The sequence below is a fragment of the Aulostomus chinensis genome, chromosome 2 (genome assembly GCF_037954235.1).
Source record: "Aulostomus chinensis isolate RoL2024-O1b breed Wild chromosome 2, RoL_Achi_v1.0, whole genome shotgun sequence".
Taxonomy (NCBI): Eukaryota; Metazoa; Chordata; class Actinopteri; order Syngnathiformes; family Aulostomidae; genus Aulostomus; species Aulostomus chinensis.
The window spans coordinates 19,344,351-19,358,723 of NC_141321.1; the positions used below are offsets into that span (position 1 = coordinate 19,344,351).

Genomic DNA, 14,373 nt, shown 5'->3' on the forward strand with positions numbered 1-14,373 from the left:
CTAAATGGTAAACATGAACTATTCAATATAATCAATGACATGATGCAGCTCCGTGATTACAAGTACAAAGGAGTACAAGTATGTGGCCATGAGTTATTATTTACATTACAGTGGTTTGAAAACTGTTTTAAAAAAAACACTAATTAGAACTGGTACGGAAGCCATGAACAGCCCTTCTCTTAATCATTTTAATAAGTTTTATTAAAGTGATTTATTACAATGTTATTTACATCTTTAAAAGCAGTTAGATACAAAAAGATCTATGTAAATACAGTTCATTTACCATGTAATGCATTTAATGCTTTGACTGCTTACAGAAGCCTTGGACAACCATCCTCTGATATATTTAAATGCTGTTTCCTCATGACAGGAACTTAAGAAAACCAGCTGATATCTTAAAATAATCCAGTAAATAGCTTATTATCTGAAGATCAAAGGCACTGAATGACAAATTGACTGCACGTATGCAGTGTTATTTTATTATTCTAAAACACTCTCACACTTTCACCTATTAACAAACAGATCCCATCACCATCTGACGGTGAAGGCGTTGGCAGCAGTTTAACCATGTATTTTAATACCATACTTGTGAGTAGTAGGACTATTCACAGCTTCTGTCATGGCAAATCTTGCTACAGCCTGTAGCTGTATTGAGTAACAGGAAACCTAAAAAACAGCAACACAAGTGAGTTATATTTTTTTGATCCAAAGAAACAAATCTAGTTAAAGCGAATCAATTTCCTTCATGCTGGTTAACTATGGTATTACTACCTTACAGTCCATCTTGTGATCTAACAGGTGGTCCCTAGCATGTAAACTCCTCATACCCCAACATCAGATAAATGTGGTCATAACTTACTTTAAAGGACGGACATGTATTTGTTGAACACACTTGCCAGCAAACAGACTAAAGATGCCGGTAAATGCAGTGCCCAGACAGTTCAGTTTGCATGTACACAAATAGATTATAGTTACTTGGCATCAAATGTCATTCTTAATTGCTGAAAAGGACACAAGCAGAGGAAAAGTAATATGGCTGCTGGAATCAACAGCGAGCCTCTCAGTTAGGCGAGCTAATAACAGCATGGCGGTGACAGCCACCAGAGTGATGTGCACAGACGTAATTAGGTTAGCGGCAGCATGTGGTAGCTGGTGCTACACGAACGCTGCCTTTTGGGATCTTAACAGCTTCTCCTCCGTGTGCATTTCAGGGGGAAGCTGTCGTGGAGTTGTCACATGTACAAAGATGTGATTTTTTTTTTTTTTGTACTCATCTGGTTAAAATGTGAATGACATTTTTCACATTTTACAAGTGATATCGAGGAGACAACAAAAGAGTGTCTTGTGTTGATAAGACAGGAAAAGAAGTACATCTTGATCCATCTTTCAACATTTACTGACACCAGTGTTTCACATGTTTAACATCAGTATACTTATACAAACAAAGGATTTGAATTAGTGATTTTTTTTATTAAAAGATAGCAAAAGACTTTAGGAGTTACAATCATTTTCTTCACTGTCTTTGATGCATATACACTTGAAAAGGTTCGACACTCCTTAAACAGAAGACAACACTGTCATGAAGTGATGCACAATGAAAGCATACAAACTGTACATTTATATCAGGTCTCATGCTGAGCACGCACGCACGCACGCACGCACGCCCGCACACACACACACACACACACACACACGCATCCTCTCATTCTCTATACAGGATCACCTGGATATCAGTGGTTACTCTACGGCTCGCTCCTCGTGTACCGTCCTGCTGTCACTATTTCATATGGGACTATACACATACACTGGAGAGTATCACAGCCAGCTTACAGTGAAATATGTACAAGTTTACACAAAATAAATCATGGTGATGCACAGGATCCGGACGTCAGGTCTTCAGTTTGTTGTTTACACAGTCCTCTTAGTTCTTTTTGTGGAGAAACTTCATTTTACTTCCTAAAAATAGTCAAAACAAATCAATTAAATGATGGAATATGGACTTTTCACTCAACACAGTAGAAGAATTAAAGCCATGTTCCAATTCTATTTTGAATGAAGACGCACCCAAGGTCAGTACGAATGCAAACAGCGATCCAGATGAATCAATGTGACACATATGATGCATGGGTGTTTATTTTCACTCCCTCTCTGTAGTGTCCTTTGCTGGAGGTAAGCCTGATGGGTACTTGTACCTCTATTGTGTACCTCTTATTACATTAAAGTCTTTGCAAGCCTGAGAGATGGACAGTAACAAACTAGACATCCACCACCCACCACCCATCAGGCTTTGCTTCCTGTTTGTAACACGAAACTGAGGGCTAAAAAGTGAGTTAGTTTGTCTGTCGGCAGGATCACACAAAAGCAAGAACTCATTTACATTTCCGTAAATGACAGAAAGGGACATGTTTGTTTTTTACATTTTGATAAACTCTACCACTACTCTACAAGTGGATCAACCAGATCTTTCTCAAATTCAGACTCTGGTGATGGGTCACGGTAAAGACTGTGAGTGGAAAGTGTAGTTAGTGGACTCCACAGGGTCAGATCTCTTCTAACATTCCCACATGGAGAGTCCCGCCCTGAAGACATCTACATGCTGAGTTTAAGTCAGAGTCATTGCGCCACCATAGTCTTCCCCTCAGCACACAATGAAAATGCCAGGGTTCACATCCTCTTGCTCTAAGAAACAGCTACACACGGACGTGTGCGGGGGGGTTGAGGGCCTAATTGTTTTACTTTGGGTTTGGCTCGCCTTTATGGAGGCATTTGCTCTCCAGGAGGAATAGTTTTTAAAGAGAACGCTGCTGTAGCAGATCATAGTCCATGTGGTCGAGGAATCGGCAGAGTAGGTTGATCATAGTGACTGAAGGCATCATTCTGTAGATAGAAATTATTGACAGTCTAGCAGGGAGATTATGATCTTTGCTTGATGATCTACAGGAGCGGTCTGGTGTGATCTCTACTCTGCCAGATGCTAAAACCTGGTCTTCCTTAACAGACTAACAGCAGTGACTGGAATCACAAAAAGACAGGGTGAAAGATGGTGTGAAGCTCCATCTGGCAAGGTAACAGAAATAAAAGTGTCATCTGATCAACAGATTTAAAATGTCAATTGAGAGGTGTTTTCCCAATTGATTTTCAAATATGTAAATAATCTAAATCTGATCTCAGTTCTCTTTGTTTCCAGCAGAACTCACCCAGGCCTTTAAGGAACTTGTTGACGCCGCTCTGCTCGGTATCTGGCAGCTCCTCCAAATACTGATCCACTCTCTGCTCAAACAGACCTGCCAGGAGGACATATCAAGGGATGACAAACAAAAATTCCTTTAGGTCTTTGTCAGACAACTGACATGTTCAGAAAAGTGATGCAATGAGAAGATGAGCCACTAGAGGTCAGTATTAGAGCAGTATCCTCAGCTGCACAGACTCAATCCAGAGACGAACAGCCTGAAAGAGGAGCATATTCTACCTTTAGCCCGGGTCTTCCTCAGTTCACGATCTTGAATGAACCCAGCAAACATCTGAGACTCCATGAAGACGCCCAGGAAGCGCCGGATACTTTTCGACGCCACAGATTTACGGAAGGCCTCTCTTTGGAAAACACGCTCACTACGTTCGTTCGGAGTGATGAAGAGGGAGTAATGACCGATGGTCTCCAGGAAGAAGCGGATAAATGCCTCTGACACCAAACTGTTTAAGGAGTTGTACTCTGCAAACACAGAAGGAGAAGAGGATGTTCTGTGCTTCGGTCAGATCTTCACTATGAAGTAATAAAACAGACATGTCACACTGGATCATATGTTAACATGTTTCAATGAAATAACCAGATACGTCTTTAAAGAGCTTGAGAACAGTTAAAGGCAGATAAAGAAGCTTTGGCTCAACACTAGCAGTCTCACAAGAAATAAAATCCAGCCACCGGCTCTTGTGTGGACACGTGGAAACTAACCACCAATTACAGAATAACGATGCAATTGCCTCTTCATAACCACTGTTCGTTTACCCTGCTGATGTCAGAGTATCATTGATGTCAAGTGCCTGTCATCCTGAGTTTATCTCATCATGCTTACAGAAGCCCAGACCCTCACAGCTGGACAACAGGATCTGACATTTCAGATGAAGACAATAAAGAATATGAGCTGCAGCTGAGGGGAAAGTGTCAAAGCAACAGAAAAATCTGAATTTTATAAGACCCTTGGAGTGGGGGCCGATAGCTAAATCGGGGCTTTGAGTTTCCTGCATTCCATAGATAGCTTACTGTTAACAATTAATTTCTTCTCCAGTTGTTCCTTTGATACAGAGATGACTAGCAGTTATTTATTTGCTACTTAGGACGTTAAAGTCATTTTTGTATGTAGTAGCAATTATTTTAAGTTCGAACTGTCCAACAAGGTTACACAAGGTTTTGTTGCCTTTAGCAAAAGCCAGAACATGTTCTGATGGACAGGCAGCAGATCATCAGATAGTGTTAGTGGCTGGCTGAAAGTTTACTTAGAGAGAGATGTGGAAAGATCAAGTATGAGTCACATCTGAGCTCTCTCACTGGCACGTTCAACTGCAAACTTTCAAAGGGAAGATTTGGCCTTTTTATTTGCCTCCTGAATGTCCATATTATTGTCTTTTGCTATTATATAAAATTGCTCTGAGAAGCAAAGCAGAAGAAGCAATAGTTTTGATTAATGACAAGTAAATAACATTATTATTACTATTACTTATCCACAGGGAAAAATACCTTTGGTCACCGGCATAACAACCAGCGAAAACCAATATTAACCACTCGACCATTTGGAGGGTGCACGCTGGCAGGGAGATCCTTCAGATGAAACTCAGCAAGACATAATTTTACCATTTGAATATGAATTTTGAGCCTGTTTCATGTAGGATTAGAGGTTTAAATGTGTCCAATAATCCCACTCACCATGAAAAAGAATGCAGCAAAATGGAAATACATAGAATGATGCAAAAACAGTTGACTCATGCTGGCGCTGTCTTCTCAAAGATGTTTGAAAATGTAAATGAGAAGAAGAAAGAAAGAAAGTTTGGAAAGAAAGTGTTTCATCTCTCAGTGTGTGGTTGTTACAGGCTTGTTCCACCAGCACATTATTTAGAATAATGAACGCTCTGTGGAACACAAGAAAAAAACCAAGTATGATTTACAACCATTCAGCGCCACATGTACGCCTCATCAGCAGAGAAGCGCCGTATTATTGTTTCACCTCTCAGGTGAGTGATGTTGACTCACATTGGTGGGAAGATGTCATTACCCTGTGAGACTTCGGCTGTGCATGTTCCGCTACAGAAGCTGTTCTAATTAATAAGGAAAACATCTGTCTTGTCAGTGGAAGCTGATTTGTCACTGACTCACCTTCATCTGACTCACTGTCAGAGTCCTGATTGATGATGTCATTCCTCTGCTCCAGCGCTTGCTCGAGAGCTGCTTGAAGTTTACGCGGCAACAGCGAGGCCTCATCATCCATCTATAAACAACCAGACACCGTATTAGCGATGTTTGGAGGATGAACTTCAAACACTCAGAGAACCAACAGAGAACTCTGTGCTTGACAACCTTGCTCAAGTTCTCTTTTTTGTGTCACAAGTTAGGGAACAAACCTGTCTGATGAAGCGGTCAGTTCCCAGGTCCACCATTAATGCCTGAGAAGAAAGGACAGTGTATCAGACAACTTAGCTACAAGGCATCCATTTCATAGCATGTATATAAAGTTGAATTCCATCTATCCATTTTCTATATCGCTCATCAGTGAAGAGTGGGGGGGTTGGAGCCTCTCCCAGCTGACATTGGGCAAGAGGTGAGGTTCACCCTGGATGGGTCACCAATTCATTGCAGGGCCATCAGGAGCAATTAGGGGTTTAGTATCTTGCTCAAGGATACTTGGACATGGTCAACGAGGGAAGTGAGGATCGAACCAGCGACCCTTCAGTTGCTAGATGGCCACTCTACCGCTGAGCTTAAGTTGAATTATTTATTTAATTTGCAACAAAATGCAACTTACAGGTTGACTAAGACAGACACGTACTTCTCACACAAACCGTGAGAACACGTACATGTAGCCAACAGTGAGATAAGACATGGATTTAATAATCACTATTAACCAACAGCGTCAGACATAGTACATATAAAGAATCCTTCATTTCACCTGCCAACACTATTACAGTGAGCCAAAACCTGAGCGAGAGGAAGCCAGAAACCTTTGGCTGGTGCCTCCCTGAGACTGGCTTTATACCAGCTGGCCATGACGAGCTGAGGTGACTAGTTAATATGTGTCTGTGTGGAACACTTACACACACATAGATGTAATGTATAGGGGGTTTATTCCAGTGTCAGTGACAATTCACAGTCTTGCAATGATTTTAAGTTTAAAATAGCACAGCTTGACTTTAATGGATTTTTACAGGTAAACTCCTGAGGAAGATTCACGAGTCTTGGCACACAACACTTCGACGGATTATTAATGTTTTGTTGGCACATCTAAAACAAATCTTTGTATCAAGAGACACCTATAAGTTTAACATGATTAGTGGGGGTACTAAATATAGGTACTGGAATATGTTACAATACTTCCTCTTGTGAAAACATATCTGTATTTCTATTACAGTAGCTCGTGTTGTGAACCAATTCACCCTGCTGCTATTTTGTTTTATCAGTTTAACAAGTTGTATATTACGTGTGTGTGTGTGTGTGTGTGTGTGTGTGTGCGCGAGCGCTCAAGAGGCTCTGATCTAAATCTCATCTCAGTTGTTTATTTTCTTAAACTGATATCACAAAGCAATATATATTACATAGGTTCTGCTTTGTTCGGGGTATGTCATCTTGTGACCAACTATTACAATAATATAGTATGGTGAGCAAATTTCACCATCCTGGTAATATTGATGAATTAGTATGAGACCACTGCAGTATGTGCAACAGTGTCTCACATTTGCAAAGAACAAACATTTGTGAATTAACATTGACATCATTTGCAATCTTGTGTGAAAGATTTTATAAAAAGGGGCCCCTGCTGGTGGGAATGTTACCATCACAGCCTCAGCTCTGAATCCCCCCAATAGTTGGAAGTCACCTGGTTGGGTCCCAAATATATCATAAGGCAGAGGAGGCTGAACAAATATCCAACCAAGTCACTGATCCAATCAGTCAGAGTCAGTTGCTTTAGTTTCAACAGACATTTGTCTGTGCTGTTCTGAAACTGGGAAAGAAACTGCAGCTACATTTTTAGAGACCAACAGCAGCATACTTACTTCTTCTACAGGTAACTCTTTAAGTTTAGGCAACGAGTTGGACAGCAGTCCCACAAGAAATGGCGTAGGACAGCAGACGATATCCAACATGGAGGCTGGCAGCACAGGGATGAAGGTATGTTGCCAGGAGAAGGGGTAGAGTAGCGCCACCACAGCGTGCATGCAGCTGGACAGGGTGCTGATGATGATAGAGTCACACACACACACACACACACACACACACACACACACACACACACACACACACACACACACACACACATCATTAATCACCTTCACACTGGCACAACAGAGTCCTGCAGAGGCCACATTAGGTCAAACTGAACCTGGTCAAAAGAGAGCAGATGGTTCATTAGATAATTTTTTTTTTCCAAAGCTAAAATGGGAGCGGTTAGTTTATTGTAATAATAATGTCATGAAAAGACAGCCTACCGTAGTCATGACATATCATATAGTTAAAAAGATCAACAGCTTCATTTGTTGAATGTTTAAATCATTATCAATAAATCATTTACACACTAACAATAGGTGTATTCCCATCCCTAACCTCTTCAAAGAGAAATAACGGCTTAATTGTTTGAACAGTTACTTTTTAAGAAGTAAAAAACATCCACTGGCTCTGACACACTCTCCTCATGTAGCTCATCTGAGCGATGGCATCTGGGCTAAATATACATAGCTCCTCAAGCGCGAGTGGAGCAGGAGGGGAAAACATCTTTTTGAGGTGGATATCCCTATTTTTGAGAATTTACAAGGTAAAATACATGTTTTGGGTGAAGTTTCCCTTTAAGGGCTACTTGATGAATTTTCCCAAAATGGTTGAGAATCAGCTTTACTGGCCAAGTATGTGCACACATACAAGGAATTTGACTCCGGTTTTTCCATGGCTCTTCTGTTCTTGCGCAATTCCAATTCTCACTGTGTGTTAATCCATTTCATTTCATGCCAACCACATCGATGAAGGTTGAGCCCAATAAAATGCATTATTGTGACATTACTCTGCTCTATCTGCAGGGGTGGCGTGACTCTCACATGCTGCTTTTGTTAAATCGGAGGCTTGTGAAGGCAAAAAAGCACCAACTCTGTAACTTCGACAGCTGTGGTATAACATCTAGATCACAAATAGCAGCCCATGTTTCTCACGATCCATCACTTGTTGACAGTGGCTGACCCCCCCCCCCCCCCCCCCACGCATGGACACACCACACACACACACACACACACACACACACACACACACACACACACTGAGAGAATCACTACATCATCATGGATCAAACATGGTATGCAAACTCACCCCACATGGACATACACTTTTAATGAGGAATGGTTTTCTGTGGTTGCTGTCGTCAACAGCACAGGACATCAAGTAAACACAGGTTACTCCCTTTTTATGTGACACACTTCTCACAGAAGTGTTATTAAGTGCATTTTGAAGGACATATAAGGAACAGAGGGGATCATAGTTCATAATCAATGTGCTGAGAGAAATGATGATAAACTCGTACAAACGTTTCCATTCATTCAGGGGCTTCATCTTAACTCCCCATGAGTCGAATGGCCAAGATGGAAATGTGTTTTCTTGACAGGGTAAAACAGAATTACACTGGTGGAACCCAAAGGCTACAATAACCACAGTCTTTTTAGGCCTCTTCCAGTTCACTCATAACATGAAGCACTTGCAGCTTTCCTTTGGCCGCTCTGATTTCCATTTGCCTGGGGAGGGCTGGATAATTCCAAACAGATCCCATCTCCTGGGTTTGACGAGTTCCAACAGGGAGTGTTGGGGGCACAGATCTCAAGAAAAATCTTCGCCACAGGCTACACGCACTCTTACACATCACTGATACCAAAAGGTTCAATTACACTCACTCCTCAACCACACACTCCTGGGAGAGGATGACCTAGCAATGAAAACAGTCTGCACTACCAGAGGTTGCCACTCAATTCTGGTAAAAGAGAGGGACCGTTTGATCTGGTCCAAAACTTAACACCTTGAGATGTAAGTGTCTATGCAAAAGCCATAGCAAGAGAGGACACAACATACACACATATGTAAAAATCCTGGTTTAAACAATTAAATCAATGCATGTTTTTAATTTTTGCTGTATATGCGCACAAGTATAGAGGTGGCCTTTGTGTAATGAAATGCAGAGTTTAAAAACCTGTCTATGTCATGCACCACACACAAGAAGAACCATTAAAAGATTATAGTACAAAATGTACATTTGATTATAGGGGGTGGGGGGCAGGAACTGTGCAAATAAAGTTATATAAATGTATAAATTAGGTCTGTGCTGAGCTGCTATGTGTTGAGGTTTGGGAGCTAATCCTGATATATTAGTTCTTTGAGGTCTGCCAGGCCTGCTTCAGAGTATGTGAGGCTGAACTGGCAGATACCCCAGGAAACATGGGATCAAGAGGCTTAGTCCATGAAACCCAGAGGAGGGAAAAATTCAGTGTCCAGGCAAGAAAACGAGGGAGACAAAAGCCTGCATCACTACGTGCTTGAAAGCTGGACTGAAGTGTGTCTACCAGTCCAAGCAGAGCAGGTCCATGGACACAGGACAAAGAGGTTGAGAACAGTGTAAGAAAAGCAGCTGTGCTGCAATGCATTGCGAACCCATTCTTAAATCTTAAATCTTTTCCCAAGGTTAAAATGATGTACAAAAATTATGTAAAGAGACATGAGATTACATATTGACCTGTAGAATTTCTATGACAAGCTACACGCAGTGTATTTTTATCCACTCTCTTAGTCCCAAGTGGTTTCCCCCTTTTCCTGTCTACGAGGCTCACCAGCCACTAGCTCCCAGTCTGGGCTCTCCGGCTCCACAGACAGCTCCAGACGTCAGAAAGCCATATTTCTTTGTAAAATGGCTTCCCATTGGGGAAACCCTGTACATGATCTTATTAAAACCACAATCATGTCTGAGGTTGATCAATCCTGTCTCGGAAGCAGATGAATCTGTGCAGGTGTTTGTGCGTATGAGTGTGTATGTGGTCATGCGGTAATGTGATATGTGGGGGTGTGAATGTTCAGAAGAACTACTGATGTAAAAATCAGCTGGTCAGACTCTGGCGATGGCCAAGTCTTCCTCTTCCTTCGAAAAACAGAAACATTTCACATGTTGTCAATGTGTGGATTTCACTCTACTTCTGAGTTAAACACCACATGGGAAACCGGTTAAAAGCGGTTTTGGCTCAGTGCCAGCACTGCCGAGCGTGCCACAGAAAGTGTTTGAGAATAACGAAGAAGCAAATGACATAAACATGCTACGGTCGGCTTGATTAGAAAATTGCCGGCAGCATGGACTACAGATCTACCTGTCCGAGGGTTCTAGTCAACATACATCATGTTGGTACTCTAAATGCCTCCAACTTCTTCACGACACTTCACATTGAGCTTTTTATCATGCAGATTAACAATCAGTCTTGCTGTTGGCACAGATGGAAACAAAAATGAAGAGTATTGAGGGGAAACCAGAGAGTCTGTATCCAGAAACCCAAGCAGCCTCGTGAACCACAGAAAAGTGAGCTTGATTGATTCAACATGGTCATGAGAAAAGCGTTCAGAGCCATTGTTTAGTTTACCTCTACAGTCCCCTCCTCTTCCCTCCTCACTTCTCTCTTCCTCTCAAAACACTGTTCTCTTTTGTCGTGTTTCCTACGTTTGATCTCGCCGACTCTGTTAACATCACTTTGCACCAAGGAAAAAGAACAAATAAATCCTCTTCTTATTTTACATTATTTTCCCCAATCATCTTCTTTACGACTGAAATCAATATGAGAGACTTACATACATTTACTGTAAAAAGGGCATGTCAGTCATCAAATAATGTGTGGCAAATCTCATTATAATGGTACTGGAAAGATGAAGCAGCAGATTTCAAACCGAAGGTTAGGTACTGAAGTATGGAGAGTGTGTAGTTTGAAGTAACATGATTAATTAAAGGTCCCGTGGCTTTAAAAATACATATTCCCAGTTTAATTCCTGTTGTAATTGTTCTGTTAGCTCATTATATGTGTGAAAATATGTAAAAAAAAAAGAAAAAAAAAGAAATAGAAAGATAGATAAATAGATAATTTTTACATAAAAATCCCTGTTTTCATCTCTGTAAAAAATAAAAAGTGTGCTGACTCATCCTGCACTGAGCGGCGTGCGCTACTTTAGTGCCCAATCGAAGTGGCTTCTGTTTTTATTTTCTGCACCTTCCCAATATGTTACCCTGCAGCCCCAAGAATTTTTTTTTTCCCATTTTGACTTACATGTGAAAGAAGCTGCTAAAAACAGAAGATAAATTCTTGTGATCCTCACACGACCCCTGTGAAATGAATTTGGTCTTTTAACAAGTTGGAAAACACAGACAAGCTGCATGATTAAATTATTTATCCACATTCCAAGTGAGCAGAAGTCTAACCAGAAGTTTAGCTAGCCTCAGTCTCTGTGCCTGATCCTGCATGGGGTGTTGGGCACATTCAATGCTCTTGGCTATCGTCAACACAAGTCAATATCTGTGAAGAGACCTTCTTCACCATTTTACCAGAAATACAAAACTAATAACCCTATAACATCTTTAAGGTCTCATAACCAGTGTAACAAGTATTCTCCAATGCCACTAGCAAACACTTCAGTCACACATAAAATGTAATCAAGTCCATCAGCTTCATGAATGTAGTTTTGATCAATTTAACTTGAATGCATTTCTTTTCTTTTGCAAAACTGTGATGATTAATAATGTTTTAGATTTATGCACAGCATGACTAAGAACCAATGAACTCCAGTCATATCAGGAAAAGTCATTAAGATTCTATATGGAGTTCACATTTTTATGGTACTGCAGGAGTACTTCATTGCAATGCCAAGAGATAAATCCAGACACGCACATGCACTCGTCCTAAACCCTCGCCTGACGACTGACAGGGCCTGTTTACATAAGTCATCATCATCAGCACTGACAAAACTCATTCAGCATCTGCAGGTCATTTGAGTCTCACAAACAGAGGGTGACATAGCTGATGATGAATTTGTCTGATTAGACATTAACTTGTTAGTACAGGCAGCAGAGGGGGAAGTATCTCTTCAAAGGATGCTGTCTTTACAGACAGGTAGAAGCAGTAACCTCAATTAAAAGTCAACATAGGTTCAGTGCAACATTACAAAAGTTAAGTGAATGCAACATAGCAACTAATGATAGAAGACCCCACAGAGAACTATTGCCTGACCTGGCTTCTCCTTGCACTTCCTGCTTGTATTGGATGTACATTTCAAGGGAGAGAGAGACATACATCTTGTTCTGCAGAGGAGATATTTTGGGACTGGCTAATGCACCAGAGCCCCACAGTGAGCAGCCCTTTTATCATACAAGTCATTAATGCTGCAGCGAGGTCCTGTCAATGTTTTTAAAAGAAACAAAAACACTGAGCTCTGCATGTATGCAAGCACGTTTAAATCCACATATAAACACACAGGTTGAGCAAGTCATGGAGTTTAAAAGCAGCAAGATTGTGAGAATATTTTTAAGATGTCACATTCCAAGTGAGCCGAAATATTTTTCAGTTTCACGTATAGGCTACAAACTCACACACTAACACCCGCCAAACAAGCACGTGCGAGCACGCACACAAACATTTTAGCATCATCATGGGAATTCTTTGATGCATTGTGGAATGTGATGATGTCAAAGGGCAGTCATGACCATCTCGTCAGCCCTCATAGGGGCTGAGGGTCCTCCAGCTATATTCAATCTCTGCACTGCAGTGTCTGACTCAAAGAGACTGGTCAGGTAATCCAGGAGCTGGCCCAGTGTTGCCTGGAGGTTTCCATGTGCTGCTTGACTGATGAAGATGATCTTCACCTTGTTACCTCACAAACACTACATAGAGGGAAGGGAAGGATACTCTCATCAAGCCTGGAGAGTGTACCACTTCGCCAACATCTCTGTCACGGTTCACCTGTGATTTGCCTGCCTCAACAAAAGAAAAGTTCCTCCCTCTGATTCTGGGTCACTGCAGGGTTTCTTCATCTCCAGTTCACCGTGTTCCAGCTGGAGAAGTCTGGTGTTTGTGTCTGTGTGAGTGCAGCTCCAGCTCACTGTTTACTCACTGAATAAAGTCTGATAGTTGCGTGTGTCATATACAGCAAGCACAACATTTGTACATTTGCAGGGATTTTTTTTATACCACAGAGGTTATGTTTTTAGTGTTTTCTATTAAACAGAAACAACTTTTCGCGAAAAAAAAGGACAACCAATTTCCAATCAAAACCAACCAACACTAACACCAGCCAAACATGCACACACACACACACACACACTCATTTTCTCAGAGATTTCAGTTCTCTTTTACCACAACAAACAAATCATGATAAATACTATCATTTATGCTTCAATCCTATCATATAAATTTATACCACATGATTTCATATGTTCTTTAAATGTTTATAATATTTTTTGAGTCAAATGCAGTTTATGATATGGCATTAGGGATGGATATCATCAATACTCAATATCCTGTCTTCACTGTTACACTGTTTATACTGTTTACATTGTCTGCACTTTATTCACTCACTCCAGTCACCTTACTCTTCATTCTACATTGTGTACATACTGTATGTAGTATATTTATTGTATTTTTATCTTTAATCTTATTTTTATTCTCTTATTTATTCCCACTGTCATGTCCCTGTTTTTTTTTCTATTGTTTTTTAAAGTCATGCTGCTCAATTGTACCGTACTTTAATTGCCCCTCGGGGATAAATAAAGTCATCTGAATCTGAATCTGAATACTGTAGACATACTGTAGTATAGCTTTATTTACAGTACATGTGGTTAAGTCACCTGAACAGTGTCAGCTTTCCGGTTTTCGGAAATAAATTTCAGTATTCATATGGAGAGTTAGTCCATAATCTGAACCCTATGACTCTTTGATGTTTTCCCCCCCTGTAATAAGTAACTGAGACAGATTTTCTCAAGGGACACCAGACAGTGTCATTCACATGGGGAGTGAACGTGGCATCATAAGACAAATGGTGACAGCGGAGCAACAGATCACAGAAAGCAGAGTCACACACAGGAAGTACATTCCATCCCCTCACAGTCACTGCCCCCGCTGATG

General features: G+C 40.9%; 1 protein-coding gene across 1 annotated transcript in view; it reads right to left on the reverse strand.

The window, feature by feature from the left end:
• Positions 1-170: 170 nt before the first annotated feature.
• The window catches only part of dennd2b (DENN domain containing 2B), a 46,260-nt gene continuing 32,057 nt past the window's right edge, over positions 171-14,373 (reverse strand). Inside the window, exons 15-20 of the mRNA XM_086182926.1 lie at positions 7,258-7,435; positions 5,611-5,652; positions 5,366-5,477; positions 3,470-3,709; positions 3,198-3,284; positions 171-1,956 (exon numbers count right to left, since the gene is read on the reverse strand). Of these exons, the coding sequence (XP_086039052.1) occupies positions 1,922-1,956; positions 3,198-3,284; positions 3,470-3,709; positions 5,366-5,477; positions 5,611-5,652; positions 7,258-7,435 (694 nt within the window). The 3' untranslated portion in view covers positions 171-1,921. The remainder of the gene's footprint in view (positions 1,957-3,197; positions 3,285-3,469; positions 3,710-5,365; positions 5,478-5,610; positions 5,653-7,257; positions 7,436-14,373) is intronic.